Raw genomic sequence first — 27,702 nt, 5'->3', positions numbered from 1 at the left:
ATTCGGTCGTGTTATATACGATATTGTTTCCCTATTTATAAATCGCATATGATCGAATTTGTGTAATGTAAACACGTGTTATATGAGGACTCTGTCTCGTTTGCTCTCTCTCTCTCTCTCTCTCTCTCTCTCTCTCTGTGTGTATGTGTGTGTAATATTAAAAAAATGTTATATAATAGTTATTAATGTTATATAAATATTATATGATATATATGATAGTAAACAAAATAGGTGCCAGTACTCATTCTTTGCTATCAGGAAAAATTGAAAGAATATGAAAAGTACTCTAAATTTTTTTTTTTTCCTGATATTGTTACTTTAGTAGTAAGGTTTTTTTGGAATAAGAACAACAAATATAATATATTAACACAGTTTATTAAGCATAAATTTATTATTCAAGTATATAAAAATATAATTAAATAAATCAATCAACTACTGAGCTTCATGCTTCGTTATTTGGAGCATTAGCAACTAAGGCCATATTGCTCCAGGGATATGCGGTGGTCATTCCCTGACCTTTCCGCATCCTTTGTATTTGGTGGTGATGGGCTTGAATCCCGGTCTAATCAAGAAGCGTGTGCTACGCACTGCTGCTGCTGCTGCTGCTCCTTCCCACAACTACTAAGTGCCGGGCATTCAGGATGAAGGGTCCATAAGCACGAATAGTCGTTAGTGTAGTATCTCAAATAGAGATCTTTATGGTAACCGAGAAAAGTTTCTAGTACCCCAGCTTGGCCTAAAACTGAGGAACTAATGAAAACGTTGTCTATTTGAGTCTTTCCAGTTGTTGTGAATTGGCAAGGGTGGGAGAAGCACAGGTGCCTCACCACCACCTCAACACTGGCTCTCTGAGTACCTCCTTGCCGGGACAACTCCAGCTTTGAAAATTGTTAAAAAATATTTCGCGTCGCAAATTTTATAAATGACCTTTATAGAATTATTAACTATGTAGCAACCTTTTTGTCACCAAAAGGAGAGTTACCTAGTGCAAAGAAATGCTCTTTTGAAGTGCAATAAAAAATTGGTTTTTTAATTTTAACAGAAAAAGTAAATGATAGATTTCAATCGGAATAGTTTTCCCTTGATAAGCATTGAATACGCATAGCTGATGTAATTTTAAAATTTTTAGCTCCATCAGCGATGGAAATAGGGGGATTCACAAAAATTACTTAAATTTTCCTGTCTAGCGCAGCCATTTTTAATTTTAAAAATATTTTAAACCTAGTAGTTGAGCTCTTTCCAATGGCGTATAATAAGCTATATGTTGTCGACATTTTATGTCCCCCCACATTTTACCTCCATTTCTCAGACAAATTTTTGTCAACAATGATCAACATGGCGTTATGTTGTACAAACCCATGCAAAATTTGAAGTCAGTAGGTTGAATGGTTCCAGAGATAGAATGCTGTGACAGACGGACGGACAGACAGACAGACAACCTAGTGACATTATAATAAAGTTTTTTTAGAATATTCCAAACTTTTAGTAAGTTTTCATCCGACACCCTATGCCAACTTATTTTCTTCCTCTTTGTGTGTCTCTTGCTGAAGGACATTTCCGAAGCAGCCACAAATTGACATATTTTGCTGGATCGAAGTGGGTCAGTGGTGTTCCCACAATTTTAAGAAACAGTAGTGAAGAAACTTTTTGTCATCAATGAATCGCTGGTTGGGCTGTTGATCAGATTCATTTGTGAAAATCCTCGTTCACATTTACTCGATGAAATTGGTATCGTACTCAGAGCATCCATCAAATTCTTCCGAAACCATCTTTTCAATTAGGTATTCCCAAAATCCACGAATTGTATCTCTTTCATTTAACTGTAATTTTCTAATTTTATTTTCACCAAATGCCAACAATTCTTGTTTAGAAGGTTTAATACCTTCTCTCGTCATCGGTATTGTTACTAGTTCTTAAATTTGATATTTTTCTTTTCTTTTCTCTTTTTTTTTTGAAAGTGTCCAAAATGTCAATGTCATTCGAATGTTCAGGTACTGTGCCTGTGTAAACAGAGATAGGGAAAATTTACAGAAAAGTGAATAATGCACTTCCGCGAAACAACAGATGATTATTTGTCGGGGTAAAAGAAAAACACTTTTCGTTCTCGAATGGGCCGCTTACAGTTGATTCACAGAGGTACCTACGGCCGCAAGGAAAGTGAACTAAAACAGCATTTTAAATTTTGTTAATTATTAAAAAAATTTTCTCATTAAATGTTTTGTTCAGTAAATGTTATTGTGTATTGTACTCAATAAAAGTTTAAAATATTTTCAATTTTACTTTTACAAGCAACAAGATATGGAAAAAGTAACATACTAAAGAAATCTAACTAGTAAATCGGAGTGGACTAGTAAATCGGAATGTCTTATAATGGGGGATTTTAACTTCCCAGATATTGATGGAACTTGTGGGTTGGTCACTCACACACTAGTCAGACTTTTGTGGATTCATTGAATGATTATTTTCTGCAGCAGCATGTTTGAGAGGCAACCAGAGAAAGTAATACTCTTGATCTGGTTATCAGCAGTGATCATTCGTGTATTAAAAATTTGCAGATAAAGGAACCACTAGGTGGCATTGATCACAGTGTACTGATGTGGAATTTACTTAAAGATTTAATTACCATCAGGGGTAAAGGAAAGGGTTTTTGTTTCCGTAAGGGTGAATATAGTGGTCTCCGACAGTTTTTAAATTCTGCGTAGTGGGATCGACTGACGATGTTACCAACAGTAAATTCTAAGTGGGAAGCATTCAAGGAATTAATCGTGGAAGCTACTAAAAGTTTCATACCTATTAAGAAATATTGTTCAAGGTTTAGGCCCAAATGGTTATCAAATGAACTAATGAGACTCGTGACAGAGAAGAAAAATGCATGGGATCCATATAAATTATCAAGCAACTCAGAAGCCCATGGCGGATATAAACTAGTCTGTAATCAGGTCACAAATGAGGTTAGGCTGGCGAAGGCAGATTACAAGAAATCCTTGGCAAAAGATGCTAAGAAAAACACCAAGGATTTCTTGAAGTTATTAAGAAATCTTGAGAAATTATTAAGGTTTGAAAATGGCAGAAGGTTATCAAATTGTAGCAGGACACTTAATGATTTTGTAATAACTGAGAGCAAAGTGGAGGAGAAATTGTTGAAGTTAAACTTAAGAAAAGCACCTAGGGTGGATGGGATCTATCCAGTTATATTAAAGGAGACGGCAAAGCAACTAAGCCTTTGCCATAATTATGAGAGCATCATTGGACTCAGGGGAGGTTCCCACAGACTGGAGATGTGCAAATGTATCCCCAATTCACAAAGAGCGATCGAAGGGTGACACGAGTAATTACAGACCAGTTAGTTTAACTTCTGTTCCGGGTAAAATAATGGAGTCACTGGTTAAAGATGCATTGCAGGATCATCTAGACAAGACTGCAGCAATAATTCGGACACAGCATGGGTTTGTTAAGGGAAAGTCTTGTCTGACAAATTTGATAGGCTATTATGATGTGGTTACAAAGGAACTGGATGCAAAAAATAATTTTGATATCATACATTTGGATTTCAGGATAGCTTTTGACACTGTTGCGCATCGAAGACTATTGTCAAAATTGGAGCAGAATGGTATTAAGGGTAAGTTGCTACAATGGATAAAAGGATGGTTAAGTGGGAGAAGACAGAGGGTGGTAATCAATGGGTGCTGCTCTTCGTGGACTAATGTTATTAGTGGAGTTCCACAGGGTTCGGCGTTGGGTCCACTGTTGTTTTGTATATTTATCAATGATATTGATGAAGGTATATCTGGCGTAATGTCGAAGTTTGCAGATGATACAAAGGTTGGCAAGGTTTTTAATGACAGTAATGGTACTACTGCAACAGGATCTAGATAATTTGGGCAGATGGGCTAAGAAGTGGCAACTGAAGTTTAACCTTGACAAATGCAAAGTACTGCATATGGGTAGAAGTAACCCCAGAGAAACATACCAACTGTGTGGTACTACACTTAAGGTGGTAGAAAATGAAAAACACCTGGGACTAATTGTGCAGTCAGATATGAAGTTTTCTGAGCAATGCAGACAGGCTGCCAGGGCAGGTAATGGGGTTTTGTCAATGATATATAGGAATTTTGCTAGCAGGAGAAGGAGGTGATTGTCCCTCTGTATAAGGCAATGGTCAAGCACGCCTTGAGTACTGCATACAGGTCTGGAGGCCTCACTTTAGGAAGGATGTAGATTTACTTGAGCGTGTACAGAGAAGGGCAACAAGATTGGTGAGGGGAATGAAGGGATCCTCTTTCCAAGAGAGGCTTAAGTTCTGCAAATTGCGGTGGCTGGAGACTAGGCACCTGCGCGGTGATCTGATTGAGGTGTATAAGGCCTTGGATGGTTTGAGCACACTGAATTCTGATGGGATCCTTCAACTTGTTCAGATTATGAACCTAAGGGGGCATAAATTCAAATTAAGAAAGGACAGATGTAGAATAGATATGCGGAAATTTGCCTTTAGCCAGCGGGTGGTTAATTGCTGGAACAAACTTCCATCTGTCATTGTGGAAATTGATAGGTTTAATAAATTTAAGGAGGAACTGGACAGGCATTTGGAGGGAATATTGTGATTTTTTTTTTTTTTTGACTGATGCTGCATAAGCTCATACACTTGCTTTCTTGCATCACATACCATTACTACTATTACTATCCCTTGTCGTGGAAGTTGATAGCTTAAATAAGTTTAAGGCTCAGCTGGACAGGTATTTCGAATGAACAGAGGGGTGAAGTGGAAGTGGTTTTTTTTTTTTTTGGCTGATGCTGCATAAGCTTGCTTTCTTGCATCAAATGCCTCTACTAATGCTAATGTTAAATGATTCGCTGTAGCGTGGAGAAGAATACCATCAAGACTGTATGGTGTGTACAGTGAAATTCCCTAGCAGCCAAATGACATGGGGTGCATTTTGTTTCGTGGAGTAGGTCATCTGCAGTTTTATAAATGGTTCGTAAATGCCAATGGATACCTGACTATATTGGAAGGCAAATTGTTACCAACCATTAGAGACCATTTCAACCTGCCGAGTAACTGCATCTTTCAGGATGACTCTGCTCCTTGTCATCGGGCGAAAAGTGTAAGTAGGCAGGTCTGTAGTTACTTTAGCTTAATTTCCGCATTAGAGGTTTGACCTTAATGTGTTTACATTTGTTACAGGTGAAAAAATGGTTAGAAGAATGGTCTATTACAACTCTTAGCAGGCCAGGAAACATCCCAAACCTGAATCCTGTAGAGAACTTGTTGATATCCTGTGGAATCTAGTTGCCAGAAAGAAAACAAAGACCCTTCGTGAACTTCAGGAAGCCATAATTCATGTTTGGAACCACGAACTATCAGTTGATTATTTTCAGAAATTGATCTTGTCAATGCCTTGAAGGTGTGCTGCTGTCATCAGGACCAGAGGCAGTTCAACTATAAAATATAAAATTAAATTAAATCGATATAAAATTAAATCGATTTGTATGCTGTACACATTTTCATACACGTAACAAAGAGAAGCGAAAATAGTTATGCCACTTCACCCATTTTACAGTACTGGTTATTATTCACATTTACAAAAATATTGTAAAAATGATTTTATTGAATCCAGCTACGTTAATCGTACATAATTATTTTCCTGAAGAGAAAATAAAGCATGAAATGAGTAATTTTTAAAACATAAAAATAGTTATGCCATTTTACATAAACCTGAATAATACTGGTTATTATATTTTCTCTATACATTAAAATAAATTTCCCCAAGTGATATTTATTCAGCCAATGGGAGAAGAGAGATGCGAGTTACTTGGTAATACATAACAGAAGTTTGTTTTACTGTGGTATAACATGCTTCTGTTTCGACACACACAGTGCTGAAAGCTTCTGTAAGTATTTTATTTTATTTTATCAAAAGAAGCGAGCGCAGCGAGCAGGGGACGAAGCCCCCTAGTTATCATTAATTCACAAATTGTAAAAATCATTTTAACGGTTTTATTGCATTTAGTTACTTTAATTGTTCATAATTCTTCTTCTTCTTTATCTTCGCCTTCTTCCCACGTTTATATGCGGTATGCCATTTTACAGTACTGGTAATTATTCACATTTGCAAATAAATTGCAAAAATGGTTTTAATGCATTTAGATACTTACATAATTACTTTTCTCAAAGAGAAAATAAAGCATGAAATGAGTAATTTCATGCTAACTTTAACTTTAGTTTTAATTACTGTATTACTACTTTTGTTTGCAAGATATCATTAAGTTACATAGCGTAATTGGATCAATGAAGACAGCAGTTGCTAAAATTTATATAATTCCTCCCCCCTCCCACACAGGACTGAGAAGAGTGCAATACGATTCACATGGGCCGTGGTGATTATTTTGTGTTCTTTCAAGTATAAAATTTTAATGAAACTTCCATAAGGAAGAATGCTCTCGTTCCAACTCTGCAATATTTATTTTTTTAAATTTTTTATTTTTTTTTTATTTTAACTTTATTATCATATATATATTAATTCCATATTGTGCATTAACTTTCTAACATTAATTATATATATATTATTTCACCCCAGGGGCTCACATCTGGTGAGTATGGGCTTGGCACACCTAGGGTTCTGAGCTGGATATCATCATTCTTCTCTTTCTTAGTGATTTCTTTCTACTTCTCTCTCTCTCTCTCTCTCTCTCTCTCTCTCTCTCAGGGTAACTTAGGAATTTTTTTTGGCTGGTGCAGCATAAGCCTCAGGCTTCCTTGCACCATATGGCTAATAATATTAATAAAAAATTAATAAATCAATAACTGAATATTGGTTTGCATCTGGTTAACTTTTCATTTTGTTTTCCATTTAAAATGATAAACTGAAGCAAATATTTCAGCCATAATTGTTGTGTTTACCAAAACTGTTGTATAAAGGTTGCAAATGCTCATTTTGGAATATTTTGAGAGCACCTGTTAAATATTACTTAGCTTTGCCTTAATTATTAATAAATATCTTTTGTTTATATTTCTATTTATGATGCTAGTCATTAATGTTACATACCATTGTGAAAAAGTGTTAGAAATGTGAAATTCCTAGGTGATGCACTTTCTTTGAACACCAGTGTTGTGTGTGTGTGTATATATATATATATATATATATATATAATTATTAGCATTTATATTGTTATTATGTTTAGATGTATGTATTCTTTTAGATTTATGTGGCTGTCAACCCACTCAAAGCCCCTGATGAAGTAGGGGATTGACGGCCACGTGTTGTAATGCAATACGTTAGATTATTTAAAATAGTATTATTATATAAATTTGTACAGTTTTTAAGATTTAGTATTATTATATAAATTAGTACAGATATTAAGATTTAATAATTATCTTGCCACAGATAAAAATGTTTTCATCAGTAAAATGTTATGAAAAATCATTATCGTTTAGCCTTACACTTCTTAACTTAAAATGTATAGGCCATACGGAATGAAGATAACCTAAACTAGGCTAGCTTGATTACACAAATTGTATGAACACTAATACTTATATGAAAACACCAATAATCAGTAACAATCTACGATTAAACTAAAACAAGCAGAAACGTATATATATGTGTGTATGTATATATATTTATATGTGTGTGTATATATATATATATATATATATATCTTTTGCACTTTTAAGAAGAAAAATCTACACCCAGAAACTAGGGAAACGGAAATGACAACACTAATCTGTTTAATGCTGTTGCTCATACTTCAAACTTAGTGTAGACTTTTCTTATATTTTTTTTAATGAACCATTCCCTCAAATACTGATGTCAATTTCAATGACAGTTTCAATTTTAACTTTACAATTCATAGATGCCATGCATATAGCAAAATATACCCAATTATTTAACCCAGAATTGGTCACAATTGTAATAGAAATTTGGACATTATGTATGTTGATAACCCCCCCCCTATCGAAATGAATATTGTCTTTCATAGTTTTTTGTTTGCTATTCGAAAATAATAACAAATTTTTCAATATTTTATTTATGACTATTAAAACCTGCAGATCATTTGGGAGGGCTCTATAACTAAGTTGAACTAGAAAGAAACACAATATCAAGTTTATCATCATCATCAGTAGCACTCATTTTATTACACTAGTATATTACTATAAGTATACGGGCAGTCCTCGCTTTACAACTTCCTGGGATTATGGTTTTTTTTTTTTTTTTTTCTCTCCCAAGTATCAAGTATCAACGTATTGAAGATATAAACATTAATTGTATTAAATAATGCCCTTCCCTCCTCACATAGCAGCTATCCAGTTGACCTTTAAATTTTAAATTTCTTCAAACTGTCAGCTTCGGTGACCTGCAGAGACAATCTGTTCCAGTGATTAACAACTTAATGACTAAAAAGAACCTTACAATTTAGTTCAAATCTCTTCCTCTGTAATTGGAATTTATCACCTGGAATTCTTTATAACAGTACATATTCTACCTTCATTCATTTTGTTAACCTTATAAACCTCAATGAGGTCTAAGGTGCTTTGTTGCCAAGCTCTGTAACCCACAGAATCAGTCTTTCCTGGTATGGTTTCCCTTTTGCCAACCTTGCCATGCGAGTTACTCATCTTTGGCTATTTCAAGCAGCTCAGTCTTTTTTCGGTCTTTTTTCAGATGAACTCTTCGTACTTAAAGACAGTATTCCAAATGTGGCCTTACAACTGCCTTATATAGGGATTAACCTCCCTATCATTACAGGATAATGTTCAATGAATCATTGATAGGACACCATGGGCTTTCCTAGCCAATTGTTTACAATGCTCAGAGAACTTTATATCTGCCCTACCGTAACATCCAGATCCTGTTTTTAATTCACCCCACCAAGTGTATAAGTTATTTTGAGATTGCTATTCCCCAAGTGTAAGACCTTGCATTTTGTTGCATTAAAACATAGCGCCACTTTTCTGACTATCCTAGAATCCCGTTAAAGTCATATTGAAGGAGTGGAGCTTGGCACTGATCATTAATGACTCTCCCAATCTTTACAATCCCAGTTCAAGCTTATACAGTAACCTCATGACAGATTGAGTCAGATGTTTTGCTAAAATCCAAATAAACTATGTCAGAATTATTGCCTGAATCCATCTCATGAGTAACTGTGTCAAAATAGTCTACTAAGTTAGTTAAGCATGATTTAACCTTAAAGCCATATTGTGTGTTCTTCCAAATGCCATATCTCTCTAAATGTCCCTGGATTGCATTCTTAATTATTGCCTCTAAGATTTTTCCTACCACTGAAGTCAGAATAATTGGTCTGTAGTTACCAACTTGTAGAACTGCTTTTATGTATTGGTGTTACATTGGCACGTCTCCAATCCAGAGGTACCTCCCCTGAAATTGTCCTGTACATCCAGTTCATGAATACCTGTGTCAGAATAGCTTACCAGGTTAGCTAAACCTCAATAGTTCTATACATCCTTTGGCTACCTCACTCAAAATTACTGGATATGTGCCATCAACTCCAGGAGCCTTGCTGGACAAAGTAATTTTTATTAGAAAAACTTATTAAGCTCATAAGATTTTTTAATAAAGTCATCTCTAATTTTGAAAAGACATATTTTATGCATCTCAGCCTCACTTGCATAGCCTCTCTTGATCATTGAAGAGTCTTTCGTCAGTATAGACCAATACGAAATACTTATCAATTCATCAGCAACATCAGCTGAGTTATCTAAAACTTTCCAAAACCCAGTATACAAGCATCCAGTCTGGTTTGTTTTCTTCTTTTTTGTATCCTTATATAAAAACAACTTTTTGTTCCCATTCTTTGTTCTTTTAGTAAGTATTTTCTCATACTCAGTCTTGTCCTCCATAATCTTAGCCACTATATTATTACAGATTAACTTGTAGCTTTTGTAGGCATCAATGCTATTCATTGTCTTGGAACTTTCCCGTGATATCCTTTTCTGCTCTTTTAGACTGGCAGCTCTGTTTTCATCCATCTTGGCCTCCTTGTACCATGCTATTCTTAATGGTGTATATGCACTTGTGGCTTCTGGCATTATTGTTTTTAAGGTATTCCATAATTCTAATGCATTTGCACCCCCCAATCCACTCAATTGATAAATGCTATGTAGTGCCTTAAATTGGCATAGCCCCCTTTTCTGAAATTAAAACACATTGCCTTTATCTTTAATTACTGCAACATCTTTCTTCATTCTCCAACTAATGACTGCATTTTATTTATGGAATACCTTTAAAACAATTTACAATACAGAAACTATTGACAGATTACTACCTGCCAGTAGTTTCTGTACTGTAAGTCCTATAATGTCATCTGATTTGTGAGTAATGATGAGATCTATAATATTCTTGTTATTTTCTCTAGTGTGCTGGTACAAATAATAATCATCTAGTTTATTTTAAAATTTTGTTCCTCATGGTGAGTTTCCCTCCCATTTATTCTAGGTAATTAGGGGCCATATTTGAAGTTACCCATAATAAGACATTCAAAATTGTCCTTGTCCACTCCATCTGCATGCAGAGACTCTCATTATATCTTTGCTTCCAGCTAACTCACACCACTCAGATTCTGTGCTGCAAACGTAACTTTTGACTTGGTTAAAGCTCTTTTCATGCTCAGGCTTCTTTTGTTAACAAGTATGACCCCCCACCCCCTTCTGTGTTCCCTATCTTTCCTAAATATGTTATATATATATATATACATATATATATATATATATAAAGTAGATATAGTAGGAAATTATGGAACTAGTGGGAGAGTAAAAGCAAGTAACTTTGAACTGTAAACAAATAAATACGCAATCTGAAACCTAGCCTTGGCACTTAATTTAGTATTTGTATTAGCAATGTGATGCAAGGGAGCACAGTATATACAGTAGCACCAGCACAAAAAAAAAAAAAAAAAAAAAAAAAAATACCATTCTTTCCAGTAGTTTATCGAAACCTTCCTTGAATTTATTGAAACTACCCATCTCCAAAATACTGGGTGGAGGTTTAGTCCCAGCAGTTGATTACTCTTTGGCTGAATGCAAATTTCTATGCAGTATTGTGCAGCCATCCTTTTCCAGTTAAATTTTTATCCTATTTTGTTTCTCTCAGACACAGTATAGATGACATCAATGTTAAGTTTCCTTGGCCCTTTTAGAGCCTTGCACATTTCAATTAAGTCACCCCACGGATGCCTGGTTTCCAGAGACTGCAATTCATGGAAGCTAGTCTTTCTTCATGAGGATATCCTTTTGTGCCCCAAACTAATCTTGTTGCCTGTCGCTGCACCCTTCCAGTATATTTATGTTGTTCTTAAAATGAGGTTTCCAAACCCATATGTAATCTCTAGATGTGTCCTAACCATTTTGTTATACAGTGGGATAACGTTCTCCTTGCCCTGCAGGAAAAGTTCCTGTGTATCATTGATTGAACCCCAAGAGATGTTCTAGCAGCTTGTTTGCACTGCTCAGAGAATTTCATACCAGACTGTATAGTTACCCTTAGATCTTTTTCGTACTCCACTAATTTCAGTTTGACACTACCCAAATGATATGTTCAACCCAAATTCATTCTGGTTTTCTGCCCAAATTAGGGAAAAATTACTTTATTATTGGGTAAAAATTACCCAATTTGGGTAAAAATTACCCAAATTACTTTATGGTGCTTCATAGTGTACTAAAGTTTGAGAAAGACTACACTGAACAATATTGTTAAATTGATACTCTCATACTAGTTATTCCAACCACAGCGGTTTGATTCCTTCATGTTAAAAAATATGCAGGATTAACTTTATTTCTGCATAAATGATAATCAAAACACTAACATTACATTTATAGAAAGTTATGGCTGTATGCACTTTTGTATTACAGAATGTTTTGAATTACATGCTGTATGCACTCTTGATACATATTAGTAGCTGTGATAATAAGGGTAATCCTATTCCTAATTCCAAGCATTGAATTGGAATGGCAATTCTGTGGTGTGGGACCTGTGAGTCCCCACATCTCTTCAGGGGGAAATTTTTGCAACTTTTTTCCCTAATAAAAGTTGCATAGTGCCTGACAGCTTCTTAAGCACAGTTACTGCACATCCATAAAAAAATCAAACATAAACTAGTGATTTAAAAGTTTGTCTATATTTAGGAAGGCAGAAAAAAATTAATTTAATCTTCAACAATAATTAATGCAGGATTGCTTTTTTTGGAAGGAATCTCAGTGGTTCGTAGCACTACTGCTGGATCAACAAAGTTTGATCATGGCAGTGAGTGGTCCCTTTATACTCATTAGATTAGACTTTCTCCAGTGACAGACTGACTAGAGGCAACAAGAGTCACATTAGGTGATCCGGATGCCTCCTGGAGTACTACTGAAACATTCAATCTGGTGGACTACCTAGTCCACCTGGCCTATGAAAGCCTTTTTATTTTGTTTTATTATTATTTTTAAATAAAAAAAAATAAAGAAATTTTGGGTCTTGCTGTGATGCCTGGCATAACCTCAAAACACATGCGTCATACTACTTGATTGAAGAAATGGAGGAGAGCTAAAGCAGTAAAAGTCTAGTTAAGTGCATTTCTCATATAGTGTTTTTCTTGCTTATTTTATTTATTTATTTGTTTTGTAACTAAAAGGTGTGCAAATCATTGCCATGTTTTGTAAAACTTGTAGAACATACTTTTTTAGATAACTTTTATTTAAATATAGGTGGTCCAGGTCGGAGTAGTTCTGGCCAAAGGGGAATGTCTTCTGGAGGAATGTCAAGAAATAGATCAAATCAAGGTCCATTTCAGTCACAGCAGCGGTCGTCAGGTCCACCAATGGGACCTCCACCTCCTCAAGGACCTCCTCCACAATATCCACCTGGTCAGTATTATGAATGTATTTTAATATTAATTCAATAATATTACATATTATAAAAAATCTGTTCTCACTTGTGATTTTTAGGTATCATATATCAGTAATAACGTTAGATATTTAATCACTGTGATTGAGAAAAGAAACTGTTTTTATGGTACAGCCTTATTTAAACATGAATAATTACTTATCATCAAGTAATTGAACATTTACTATAACATTTAATAAATATTTAAATGTGAAATTCCTGAATTTCCATAATATTTAATATTCCATTTTACGGTATTACATGATATTGCACTCTCATGTAAATACTTTAAACTATATTTCCATCAGCAATTTAATTTGTTTGAATATCAAATAATCAGCAGAAAATTAGCCAGTTTTAGTTAAGAGTTATTTTATTATAGGAGATGTAGTTGTATCATGTATTACCATGCATTTGCACATTTTTTAAGTTGTGAGAAGGATGTTAGACAATATCAAACTTTGTGATATTGTTTGATGTTGTGAGACAATATCAAACAGTATTAATAATGTTAAATTAAAGGAGACACTTGATACCCTATTTAATGATGGCAGGTAAAATTATTTATTGTATCATCAAGATGCAAAGCCATTATGCTTAGTACATCATATCACTAAACATAACGATTTTTTGAATTCTCTGTGGAAACCTGTTACAAAAAAAAGAAGATAGGAGCGGTGACTACTGTTTATACAGGTAAGAACTCATTCTCCCTGCACATACGCCCTGTCCTTCAATTTGGTCTAATTCCATAAAGCCCAAGACTGACTATTTGCACAGGAATGGTCAGTAGTGATTAGATTTACTAGGTGTAAGGACTTATACCAAATAAACTTAATCATCAACATGAAATGTGGTAGCTCAGTTGTTTCCTTCAATTTAATTTATGTATTAATTTTCACTTATGTTTACTAATATCAAGAGAATTTTTGCACGATTTTGAAATTTTAATAAATACACCACCAAAGTTTATTTTTTATTCGAATAAACTTTTCTCTTTTTTTTAATAAACTTAAAAAAAAAAAATTTAATAAAACTGGAAGTCTACATTTTAAACTGATATCTATTATTTTATTAATCAGTTGATCAGTTTGCAGTTGAAAATTGCTTTATGGTGAGGAAAAACTGTGCTATTGAACCTGAGCTCTGTAAAATCCACAAATATATAAGTCATAGAATACTGTGTGCTAGAAAATTTTTTGTCACTAAATGGTAATGGCTGTGTAGTAAATTATATGCTTCCAGTTTTTTTAAAGGAAACAGTGAGGGAATGCATTATACCAAGGGCTTCATTAGACTTGGGGGTGGTTCACTTGCACTGAAGAAGCAAAAGTCATAGGCATTGAGTTTTGAGGCCCAAGTGGCTCAGGCCTTCCCAATATTTTTGAAAGGATCTTTAGAATTTTTGAATTCCATTCTCTGTTCAAAAATTAGTATATAAATTTTTGCTGTTGTAAAGCTGACAGAATTACAGAATTTTTGACAGTTTATGAAAATGGTATTTCTTAAATACGTGCAGCAAAGCAGGCTAACCAGCTTTGTCCATCTTTTAATTCTGTTACCTCCTCACCCTTCAAATTTCCTTTTTAATGGGGTGGTATTGAATTTTGCACCAAAGTTCATGTCACCTTATTTCCTATGGTTGAATTGAATACCATGTGATCAAGGCCTCCTATTTATTATTGCATAAGGAAAAGGAAAATCAACTGTAGCACATGCTTTTAAGTTTAGAAATAATATCCTCAACATTTAACAAGGATAGTCAGGTTATATTACTGGTTAGGTTCTAGATTTTTTGTTTTCAAAAATTCTTGTTATTGATATTGCTACTGGACAATATATTCCCATTTTAAAAAAATCTTAAACTACAGCAGGCCCCCGTTATAACGTGGTTCGCTTCAAGCTGATTCGCTATAACGCTGTTCTTATATTATAACCCATATCTGACTATAACGCCGTCACAGATCACTATAACACTCTTTTACAGATTGCATTTTTGGCATATTTAACGAAATCGTTTCATTTGATGGAGTCGATAGCTTGAAATGAATATAAAAATATTAAAACGTTTCCCACGCCGACTTGAGAAATATTCCCACACTCAGTGAAATTCCCTTGCACGCTAATTTAATTGCAGTACAGTGACTTGTTACGTAGTTCCGAAATCAACATTTTAAAAAATGATCACATATATTGCTTGTAATATTTGTATTATATACATTTCTCCGAAGTCTAGTCATCACTCAGTACAGTATTAGACATCGTGCGTAATGGACAGTTTACTTGAACATTGTATCATAATTAATGCAACCAAAGCAGTTACATTTTCGAAGAGTTAATAATGGCCAATAAGAATGAAAAAGCAACAACGTTAGCAGCGGGAAAGATAGCTGTTCCACTGCAAGCAACTAGGACTAGGCCAGCTATTAGGATTGAAATGGAAAGACTAACTAATTTTATTGAAGATAATATCCAATGCAGAATTCAGTTAAGTTAAATATTATAAATATTTAACTTAAAAAAGAGAAAAAAGAGAGAGAGATTAGCCTATATGATGATCAGAAGAAAACTCACCTAAAAAAAAAAAAAAAAAAATTGGAACCATTTAAAACTAGTAAGGGCTGGTTGAATAGATTTAAAATCCAGGGAGAAGCCGCAAGTGCAGATCAAGGAGCCGAAACCTTCAAAAAAGAACTTGTTAAAATTATTGAAGAGGGGTATTGTGTGTTATACTTCTCAATAAGTTTATAACATAGATGACTTTTGTGGAAACGAATGCCTAAAAGAAGTTTCATATTGAAAGAAGAAAAACAGTGCCAGGTTTCAAAGCAGTGAAGGATCAGTTGACTTTATTGTTGGGTGGTAATTAAACTGTGGGGGATTTAAAATTAATACCCCTTTTAGTTTATTTGGAAGAGGGCCAGAGTTCAACCCAAAATCGACACATTTTTCATAATTAAATTCATCAATTAAATTAAATCAATTAAATTCATGATTTTAATTGGAATTTTAAGTTTAATTTTGATACGAAAGTAGTTACCACATAATGATACGAAAGTAGTTACCACATAATGATACGAAAGTAGTTACCACATAAATATTTTGACCGATATTTGTGCATCTTTTCAGTACCGTTTATTATTGATTAGGAAATATCCTATGGCACCGACCACAACTTACAAATACATATGTTACCTTATGGAAATGCGGCGCTCGCTTAGCATGGATTCACTTAGCGCTCTGTTTTTCCAGAACGCATTATCAGCGTTAAGCGGGGGTCACCTGTTCTGTATTTAACACAGTATACACCTAATTCTGTTTTTGCACGAACTTTTTTTACACGAATTTGATTTAACACGAATTCAAAATAAAAATTTCATTCTCTTTTTACGCGAGTCATTTTGATTTAACACGATTTCAATTAATTTTTTTTGCCTCAATTCTAAGAAAATTTTTTTTTTAATTTGTGGCATATTAGTGTCATTTCTATTTTACATGCACCAATAGATTGGATAACAGCTAGTGTGTGCGTTTTGAAACGTGTGCTTTTGTTTACCAATGTGTACGTTTTGAAACGCGTGCTTTTGTTTACCAATGTGTACGTCTAGATATCTATGAATCGTCAACGTTTTTATTGAATTTGGTGCACATCTACGGTATTTGTGCATTGTATCTTCGGAAGACATTTAGTAGTACGCTCTATTTCAAAGTGAAAGAATCTTTAGTGAAATTTGTGCACGTAAAAATTTATTAATTTTGCCGATAGTCAATAAATTGTAAGTTTACAAATTTTTCATACCTTTTTTTATTAATTATAACTGAGATATTTTTCGGTAGCCCTTATTAATGTCGAATAATTCGCCTATTACCAAAATGAAAAGGAAAGCGATTTCTTTGGAACTTAAAATTCAGGTTTTGGATCGTCTTGCAACTGGACAAGGGGCTACGTCTGTAGGAAAGCATTTTGGTGTACATGAAGCTACCGTAAGAACTATTAAGAAAAATGAAGCTGCAATTAGGAAGTCGGTATGTTCTGAAACAAAAGTAAGTGTTAATTCATCATCATATACAAGAGATATTGTCAAGGAAAAAATGGAAAAGGCTCTGGTAATATGGATAGAAGACCAGTCACAAAAAAAAGTACCAGTAGATGGAAATGCCATCAAGCAAACAGCACTAAGAATTTACAGACAGATTAAAGAAAAGGAGCCAAGCACTTCATCTCAATTAAACAGAATGTATGAATTTTCTGCGTGTACAGGTTGGATGACAGGGTTTCTTAAAAGGAATACTCTTCATAATATAAAACTTAAAGGTGAATCGGCTGCTAAAGTATTCCCGCAGGAACTTGCAAAAATTATTGAAGATGGAGGATACACTCCTGATCAAGTGTGGAATGCAGATGAAACTGGTTTCTTCTGGAAACGAATGTCGAACAGAACGTATGTAGCCAAATCGCAGAAAACTGCTGGTGGTTTTAAGGTAGCTAAGGATCGTGTGACCTTATTATTTTCCTCTAACGCTTCAGGAGATCGTATGTTGAAACCACTGCTGGTAAATCGAGCCCTAAACCCACGTTCAATGAAAGGTGTAGATATCAATAAACTACCTGTTCACTGGATGGCAAACAAGAAGGCCTGGGTGACTACTGCTATCTTTATAGAATGGTTCAACAAATGTTTCGTCCCAGAAGTCAGACGTTATATGAATTTGAAAGGTCTCGAATTTAAAGTTCTTCTGATTCTTGATAATGCACCCAGCCATCCTGTCTTGGAACACCCAAACGTACAAATTTTATTTCTGCCACCTAATACTACATCTTTGATACAACCGGTAGACCAAGGTATAATTGCGACAATTAAAACATACTACGTAAAACGAACATTCCAACACGTTTTGGACAAACTGAATGATGAAACACTAACAGTCATTGATGTGTGGAAGAAATTCTCAATTATGGATTGTATCAATCAAGTTGGATTAGCGTTAACTGAATTAAAACCAGCAACTTTAAATGCGTGTTGGAAAGCGGTTTGGCCACAATGTGTAAAAATCAAAAATCCCATCATCCTTAATAGGACCGCATTTCCCAACATCATTACAATGACACACAAAATTGGTGGAGAAGGATTCGATGATCTATCGTTTGAAGATATTGATGAATTGTTAACCGATCAAGCCCTAAGCGAAGATGAAATATTAGAGATTGTCCTTGGGACTCCTTATCCCACAGAACGTAGTGATAATGAAGAAAATGATCCTGTTCTAAATGCAGATTGAATAAAAGAAGGTCTGGAACTGGCCAGAAAATTAGGTAATCATTTTGTCAAACATGACCCTAATGAGGAACGTGCTGAGAAGTTTCAACTTGAACTGAAATTGTTGACAGCCTCTTACAGAGAATTATTTAACAGCCTAACCAAAACACGAACACAACGATTAATAACTGAATTCGTTCGTAAAACAGGTGAAACATCAGCACCAGAGGAGACTCGTGCTGATTTTGCTCAAGAGATCACAGAAAGAATTTCATTAATAGAGGAAGAAGACGATGTCCCCAACATTTATAGTGATAGCAGTGATATTCCAGTCGTACGCAAACGTATGCGCCGTTTATTATCAGAAAGTGAAAATGAATAAAATTTTGTTATGTGTAAAACAGATTTTTTTTGTTCATGAAGAATTCATTTCATATGCATACAAATTTACTTTAATACATTTTCATTACATATTATTACATGTGTATTTTGTTGAAATAAAATAATAAGCTTAAAAAGAAGATTTTTATGTGTTTTTTTTTAAATTATTTTTACTGATTTTTTAGATCCGGAACCAATCTTCTTTTCTTCCATAAATACGATGTATTTTTTTACACGAATTTTTTTTACACGTATTTTTCAGGAACGTATCTATCGTGTAAAAACAGAATTAGGTGTATGTATGTTTTGAACATAATGAAGAATGTGTTAAAAAAAAACCTGTCTCCAGTATGGAATTCAATGATTTAATTAATGAAAAAATGCATTAAAAAGACTATGAAAGATCAGATCATTATCATTGAAACAATAGAAAAACTAAACTCTGTTGAAAGCGGAGTGAATATTTCCTTTCAGATCAAAAGAAAAATGATTGTGTAGAGATCATTATGAATAATTTTCGCAAGCCTTCAGTATATCACACATCATGGATAAGCAACAAGTGGACATGATGAAAATAAAACAAATTGCTAAGGAGTCACAGTTGTTAAATTAGCTGAAATGCTTAGAGAAGTATAAGTGGAATTAATGGCACTTGAAGTGTTGAGCAAAGTTGTTGATAATGTTAAACAGAGAAAATATTTTTTTTTTTATCATGGATGCTGATAGGCTTGATGTTTGTGAATCACTTTTGGGTCCTATCAAACCAGTGGTACTAGTGGAAGCAAATGCACTGAAGAAGTTTGGTTTGCCATTTGAAAATTGCCATGGCCACTGTTATGATGGGCCCAATAATATTGCTGCTAGGTTTGAAGGTGTTCAATTGTGGGTAAAAAGAAGGGCAGCCATCTGCAAATTTGTTCATTGTTCTGCTCATTGTTTAAACTTCCCAGACTTCAATTTAAAGAGACTGTGAAATTCTGACCATTACGTTCTACTCAATGGGTAATGTGTAAGGGATATATTAAAAACTTTTTTAAAACGATAATCCACTGGTTAATTTTTTTTTTGAAGAAGGTAGCCATCCGAGATTGTCAAACAGTAGTACGACAAACAAACAAACAAACAAACAAACAAACAGGACTTGTGTAAAGTGCAGGGGTTTTTTGAAACAGATGTTGCAGTTTGAGTTTTATTTCTCTTGGATGGCTACCTTCACAGTTTTAGGCACTGCAGAAGAAGCCAATAAAATTTTTTGAATTTCCCACTTTTTTTTCACTTACAGAAATAGAAAATCACATTCAACTTCTAACTGCAATTATAGCTCTTTCTCACAGAATGGATCTTTACTTCATTTTTTCATGAAACTCAGAAGAGAAGCAGCTGCCTTAGTCTAAATAAACTAGCTATGCTGCTTATGAAAAAGAAGTAACCACATTCGAGACACCAGAAAACTTCTTCAGGAGTATTTACTCTGATATTATAAAATTCTGCACATGCACACCATAGATGAACATTACAAAATACCACTGACATCCTTAATGTTTAAGGAAATTGAAGAAGTAATTAAATATTTGTTGTGGGGAAAAAAAAATGCACATGATTGATCTAGGGTCTGTTTTAAAACATTTTTGGGATGACATAGTCATTGAAAGACTGGCAATACCAAATGCAGCAATTGTTAAACGAGACTGATGTTATTAGATCAGTGCTGTTGCTGCCATCTACTAGAAGTAAACATGAAATGAAAGCCCCGAGCACCGCAGTCAAGGTCACTGGAAATTGTCGCCATTTCAGAACTTAGTCTGAAATGTTTAGCTGAGCAAAAGTGATATGGAAACATTTTTTTTATGAAAACCCCAAACACAAGAGGTATTAGAACCTATAGTACATAGTACTGTGCTCAGGTTTGAAGTTGGAGACGAAATAAGATATTTGTTGACATTAGACTTGAAATTCTGTAGATAAATTTTCAGGAAATATGTATGAAGGGAGGTTGTTGCAGAAAACGGCAGTTGACTGAATAAACGAGGAAGATGAAAAGTTGGTTCTGTAAATTTGAAGTTGGAAGTTTGAAGTTCTGTAAATGGATGTTGGCTGGTGGCGGCATGTGTTGGGACTGTTTTGAAAGAGAGAGAGAGAGAGAGAGAGAGAGAGAGAGAGAGAGAGAGAGAGAGAGAGCAAGAGCGGGAATTATTGAAGCTAATTCAGAAGAACAGTGCCCATGGAAGTATTTGTAAAAAAAGGCATGCAGCAGAAACAGTACATGTATGAGACAGCGAGGGGAGAGACTCTGTTAGAGAGGTGTCATTAATTAACCTAACCGCCCTCTTCTGAATGGAATCTAGAAGCCTGAGAGAGGTTTTGGGGACACCGCCCCAGATCAATTACTTCTACTCTTTCTAAAGTAATGGAGAAATCAATTAACTGCCAACTCTTGAACTACCTAGAAACCTTCCATCTGATCAATGATCACCAGTATGGATTCCATTAGTGTCGATCCACTGGTGATATTCTGGCTTATGTTAACCATTTATGGACAAATTCAATGGGAAAGTTCGGTGAAACACAAGCAGTTGCTCTTGACATCTCAAAGGCTTTCGATCATGTTTGGCATAAAATGATCAAAACTGAACAAGCTTCAGTTTCGATCGTTCGATATAAGCTTTCATCTTATGGTTTGCCAACTGTTTTTTGTAATTGGTTATCCAGTTTTCTCTCTCTCTGATCGCTCACCGAGGGTGATGGCCCTCTGTCTTTTAACTTCTCCACTAATGCTGGTGTCCCCCATTGGTTCAGTTCTTTCCCAACTCTTTTCCTCTTGTATATTAATGACCTTCTTCATTGACTGGAAATCCTATCCATAATTTTGCCGAAGATAGCACATTTCATTCCACTTTCCATTTTGAGAAACCTTGCCCTGCTAGAATATCCACTACCAATTCCTTAAATGCCGATCTCCAGGTAATTCTCCAGTGGGGCAAATACAACTTAGTTGATTTCAATCCTTCTAAAACTCAGTCTTGTCTTATACCTTGCAAAAAGAATTCTTCCGCTGCTATACTTATCTTTGGTGACAGACCGATTTCTAGGCAAGTTAATATATCTCTTTTGGGATTTAGCCTGACTTCTAATCTCTCTTGGCACAAGCACATTACAAATATTGCTTCCTCTGCATCCAAAAAAAACTGGTTTTCTCTTTCCCTCTCGGCATTACTTTTCTTCCAAACAGCTGTTTATTCTGTACAAATCAAAAGTCCACCCTACCATGGAATATTGTTCCCACATCTCAGACTGTGCTCCAAAACCTCTCTCAGGCTTCTAGATTCCATTCAAAAGAGGGCAGTTAGGTTAATTAATGACTCATCTCTAACTGAGTCTTTCCACTCACTGTCTCACAGATGTACTGTTTCTGCTGCATGCTTTCCATGGGCACTACAGATACTTCCATGGGCACTGCTCTTCTGAATTGGCTTCTATAATTCAAACTCTCTTTTTTAAAACAGTCCGAACACAAGCTGCCACCAGTCAACATCCATTTACTCTTCAACTTCAAACTCACAGAACCAAATTTTCATCTTCCTTTTTATTCATTCACCTGCCATTTTCTAGAACAACCTTCTTTCATTTGTCTTTCCTGAAAATTACAATCTATAGAAGTTCAAGTATAATGTCAACAAATATCTTCTCTCATCTTCACAACCCCCAAACCAACCATGGTACTAAGTATTATAGGTTCTAATACCTCTCATGTTTGGGGTTTTCATTAAAAAAAAAAAAAGATACGGGAACAATATTCCATAGTAGGGCGGATTTGCACTTTGTACAGAGTGAACAGCTGTTTAGAACAAAAGTAACACTGGGAACGAAAGAGAAAACCAAGTTTTTTAGATGCAGAGGAAGCAATATTTGTAATGTGTTTCTGCCAAGAGAGATTAGAAGTCAGGTAATCCCCGAAAGAGATATATCATTTGCCTAGAAATTGGAGTGTCACCAAAGATATGCATAGGAGCAGAAGAATCTTTTTGTGAGATATAAGACAAGACTGAGTTTTAGAAGGATTGAAATCAACTAAGTTATCTTTGCCCCAGAGAGAATTACCTGTAGATCGGCATTTAAGGAATTGGTAGTGGATATTCGAGAAGTTTAAGCTGATTGAGCAGGGCAAGATTTCTCAAAATGGAAAGTGGAATGGATTGTGCTGTCATCGGCAAAACTATGGATAGGATTTCCATTCAATGGAAGAAGGTCAGTAATATACAAGAGGAAAAGAGTGGGGAAAGAACTGAACCTCGGGGGACACCAGCATTAGTGGAGAAGTTAGAAGACAAAGAGCCATCTACCAACACCCTCAGTGAGCGATTAGAAGAAAACTGGATAACCGATTCCAAAAAAACAGTTGAAAACCATAAGATGAAAGCTTGTTTAGAAAACCTTTATGTCAAACACTATCGAAAGCCTTTGAGATGTCAAGAGCAACTACTTCTGTTTCACCGAACTTTTCAATTGAATTTGTCCTTAAATGGGTAACATAAGCCAGAATATCCCCAGTGGATCGACACTGATGGAATCCATACTGGCGATCATTGATCAGACGGAAGGTTTCTAGGTAGTTTAAGAGTTGGCATTTAATTGATTTCTTCATTACTTTAGAAAGATTAGAAGTAATTGCAATGGGACGATAATTGGATGGGGGGGATTTGTCACCCTTTTTAGGAACTGGCTGGATATGAGCAAATTTTCAAGCAGAAGAAAAAAACACCTTTGGAATAAAAAAATGAAAAAAAAGGCAGCAAAGAACAGGAGTAAGTTCAGGAGCACAGGTTTTGAGAACAAGTGGAGAAATACCATCAGAACCTGGAGACCACAGGAGGCATTGAATGAAGCGTGTTGAGAATGGTGGGAGGTATTTCACCAAGATCATTAATACATGTGTTGGAAGAAAAACGGGATGCTAACAGATCAGCTTTATCCTTGGCTGAAGTGACAACAGAACCATCTAGTTTTGATAGAGATGGGCAAAAGTTGCGGCCAAAAGCGTTGGCAAGAGAACAGAATGCTTGGCTACCATTACGTCAAGAAGCAAGTTTTCTACTTTTAACCTGTTCAAAATCAAGTTTGGACTGATTAATAACTGCTTTACAATTGTTGTGAGCTTTGGTGTAGGCAGAAAATGAAACTGAAGAATTGGTAACAAGCCATTTATGATATGCAACGTTCTCTTGAATAGCCTTAACACATTTATTGGAAAACCAAGGTTTAGATTACAGATGAGATTTTAAAGTGGAGTGTGGAATAAAGGATTCTATTACGACAAGAATAATTTCACTGATATGATCTGAGCAAATGTTGACATCACAAGTTTCGAAACAGTGATACGACCAAGGAAAAGAAGAAACAAAATCTCGCAGGTCATCCCATTTTGCATTCTTGTAATGCCAAACAATATGAGGTTGGGAATAGCTATGAGATAAAGGTTCCATTGGAGAAGAGACAATCACCAATTTGTGATCTGAGGTGCCTAAAGGACCACTCACTTCGACCATGTACTTAAAGGGGTTTGTTAACCTCTTTAAGTACATGGTCTAAGTGTTGGCTGTATGGTTATGATTGTCCGGTATTCTTGTAGGTAAATGAATGCTCTATGCAAGGTAATTAGTAATTGCAAAAGCCTCAGCATCTCGACCAGCTGGGTCGGTGTGACTAGAAAATGGAAGCCAGCTGGAGTTATGAACATTAAAATCACCAAGGAAAATTACCTCATTGTTAGGAAAAAGTTGGGCTGGAGAAAGTCAAGTTGCAAAGAGCTCCAAGTGATTACTGGAGTTGGGAGAATGGTAGCGACAACAGATGAATTTGACACAGTGAGGTAGATTCCAAATTACCAATCTCTGACAGGGAATATCGGAATGGGCATATGCACAAGTACCACTTTTCAGACGAAAGGAATCATACAGCAAATAATTTGGGCAACTGAGATGAGCAGTATTTGAATCAACCGATAACTAAGATTCTGTCAGTAAAAGTCATGAGGTTTGGCAGACTGCAAGTGGAAATGGATATCATTGAGATTAGAATTGAGACCATGTATATTTGTGAAATGAACTAAGAAGTGTTTGGGAGGTTTAAATCTTTTCACAGATAAGCTTACTCTATTAGTTTGACAGTTCATGGTGTATTCAATAGAATACATTTCAAATAACGAAGCAAGTGTGTGGAGAGAACAGTCTGTCTGTTTTGTGCACGTGTATTGGTGCACTCAAATACACAGATGTCTGTGTATTTGATGTCTGGCAAAAATGGTTTGAATGCTAGAGTTGATTGAAAAGGTGTGGGAAATCTTTACCAATGACCGATGTGCAATGCTGCAAATGATTTCAGTAGAACTGTGTGTGTTAATAAGGAAACTAGGCAAAACTAAAGAAGCCAGCAGAAGCACCAGTGATAACTTTTAGCGGTTAAACTTGTTTCCTGGTACCACAGCTTCTCCCTGCATTCTTGGTAAACAGATGGTGCGTGTTATCGGTAATGGCAGTAGAAGTCGATAATGATGTATTGATTAGATTTTTCTCTTTATTAAAAGCAGATTATTGTAGTTCATGAGTGTAATGCCTTCGCGGCTGAAATTTACTTACGGGTACACCCTCAAGACTTCCTTGTTGTTATAGATTTCTACTGCCACTAGTGAAACACGCACCATCTGTTTACTGAGAAGGCAGCAAGAAGCGGCGCTACCAGGAAATTCTTTTGACCGGTAAAAGTTTCCCTTGTTGGCTTATAATAATAATAATCCAATGATTTGAAGAAAATAAAGGTCTGTGTACAGTTTGTCCACATTCATTAACAGATGATCAACAACAGGTGTAAGTTGAACACTGCAGAGAACTCATTGAGACTGCTGAAAGCAAACCCAACTTCCTGAATTTGATTGTTAATGGTGCAAGATGTAGCATTTTCAGTATAACCCCACAATGAAATAAAAAATTCGGAGTTGAAGTCGACAAACTCTTCCAAAGCTAATAAAGTTTGTTGTGCAGAAGGTATTCTTTGTGTACAAGGTATTGTACACAAAGAGTTCATGCTTAATGGCCAAGCTGTTACTGCTGCATACAACCTGGACATTTTGAAACATTTGTTGCAGAGAATCTTCCATGTGCAACTTCAGTATAGACGAGATGGCCATTGGTCCCTCTTGCACGATAATGCAGTTAGCCAAAAGGCTTTCACCGTTCAGGAGTTTTTTTGGCTAGCAAAGATGTTTGTGTACTGCTGCGCACCCACTGTATCACCAGACTTAGCCCTGTACAACGTTTTGTTCGTGAAGCTCAAGGCACCACTGAAAGGCTGTTATTTTGATGCCATCTACACTATTCAAAGAACTGTGATGAGAATGTTGAACAGTATACCAGTCATGGCCTTCCACCAGTTGTTCTACTCTCTTTGTGATCATTGCATGCACTGTGTGGTTGTGGGAGAAGTTACTTTGAATAAAGTTAGTTTTCATACTTGTGATCATTAAATTTTTATATTATCAGTCTTCCAGTTCTTGTTATCCTCTAAAGCAGGCATTCTTAACCTTTTGCTTTAAGTGAGAAAGATTTTGCAGCTTACAATACATGCGAGCACCATTATTAAAATATAAAATTTTTTGCTTAAAGATTAAAAATGCATTTTTTAAATTATTTTTTTAGCCGTATTAATACAAGAATTATATTTCTCAATTAAAATTTTTGGGCACTAATATTTATTACATTATCAGTGTGAACCTTGACTTTTTAAGAGATGATGCCAAACCTTTGAAATTAATTTCTCTATTATAATGAGATAATTGTAAATTTTCTTCCAAATTTGATGTTAACAATCTTGTCTTTTTTTTGTTTTTGATATTGTTCATTAATGAAAAAGCACTTTCACACGTGCATGTTGATCGAAACATGGAAAGTACTTTGAGTGATTCTCTTTGTAATAAAGGAGATTTTTTGCAGTCAGAAGAATCCCAGAATTTTAAAATACTTTTGTGTTGGAAAAGATATTTCAGAGTTAAAGACGACTGCATATCAACAAGTTCTAACTCCGCAGCTGCTGTTTCATTTTGATTATCATTAGCAAAGGCACATGATGCAAGAAAGCAAGCAAGAAATATAGCATCAGCCAAAAAAAAAAACCCTTATTTCACCCATCCACTCGCTCCAAATGTTTGTCAAGTTCTGCTTTGAATCTATTTGAGCTATCAACTTCTACAACAACAGATGGAAGTTTGTTCCACCAGTCAACCACCCACTGGCTGAAGGCACACTTTCACACATCTATCCTAAACCGTCTTTACTCAATTTGAATTTATGCCCTCTCAGGTGATTATTCTAAGCAAAGGAAGAATCCCATCCAGATTGAGCATGCTCAAACCATTCAAGGCTTTATACACCTCAATCAGATCACCTCGCAGGTGCCTAGTCTCCAGACACTGTAATTTGCAAAACTGAATCCTTTCTTCATAAGAGCAGCCCTTTGTTCCATTCACTAATCTTGTTGCCCTGCTCTGTACTTATTTCAACAGCTCTACATCCTTCTTAAAATGAAGCCTCCAGACCTCATTTTAAGTATCCCCAATTCACAAAGGGTGACATGAGTAATTACACATCAGTTAGTTTAACTTCTCTTCCGGGTAAAATAATGGAGTCACTGGTTAAAGATGCATTGCAGGATCATCTAGACAAGACTGCAGCAATAATTCAGACCGAGCATGGGTTTGTTAAGGGAAAGTCTTGTCTGACAAATTTGATAGGATATTATGATGTGGTTACAAAGGAACTGGATGCAAAAAATAATTTTGATATCATATATTTGGATTTCAGGAAACTTTTGACCTGTTGCGCATGGAAGACTATTGTACAAATTGGAGCCGAATGGTATTAAGGGTATGTTGCTACAATGGATAAAAGGTTGGTTGAGTGGGAAAACGCAGGGGGGTAATAATCAATGGGTGCTGCTCTTCGTGGACTAATGTTATTATTGGAGTCCCACAGGGTTCGGTGTTGAGTCCACTGTTGTTTTTTATATTTATCAATGATATTGATGAAGGTATATCAGGCTTAGTGTCGAAGTTTGCAGATGATACAAAGGTTGGCATGGTTGTTAATGACAGTAATGGCAGTGTGCTACTTCAACAGCATCTAGAAAATTTGGGCGGGCTA

The 27,702-nt window shown here is 35.4% G+C and overlaps 1 protein-coding gene across 3 annotated transcripts in view; it reads left to right on the top strand.

The window, feature by feature from the left end:
- The window catches only part of Cpsf6 (cleavage and polyadenylation specificity factor subunit 6), an 821,382-nt gene that overhangs the window by 265,970 nt on the left and 527,710 nt on the right, over positions 1-27,702 (top strand). For all 3 annotated transcript variants that reach the window (XR_016547729.1, XM_090386823.1, XM_090386824.1), the window contains exon 8: positions 12,698-12,856. Coding sequence is in view for 2 of the 3 variants with exons in the window: in XM_090386823.1 (XP_090242949.1) it covers positions 12,698-12,856 (159 nt within the window). In the remaining variant the exon portion in view is untranslated. The remainder of the gene's footprint in view (positions 1-12,697; positions 12,857-27,702) is intronic.

This window comes from Mastigoproctus giganteus, chromosome 12 (genome assembly GCF_048544385.1).
Source record: "Mastigoproctus giganteus isolate SK-2022 chromosome 12, ASM4854438v1, whole genome shotgun sequence".
Lineage (NCBI taxonomy): Eukaryota > Metazoa > Arthropoda > Arachnida > Uropygi > Thelyphonidae > Mastigoproctus > Mastigoproctus giganteus.
The sequence above is the reverse complement of the archived record's forward strand: the minus strand, read 5'-3'. Positions and strand labels throughout refer to the sequence as shown.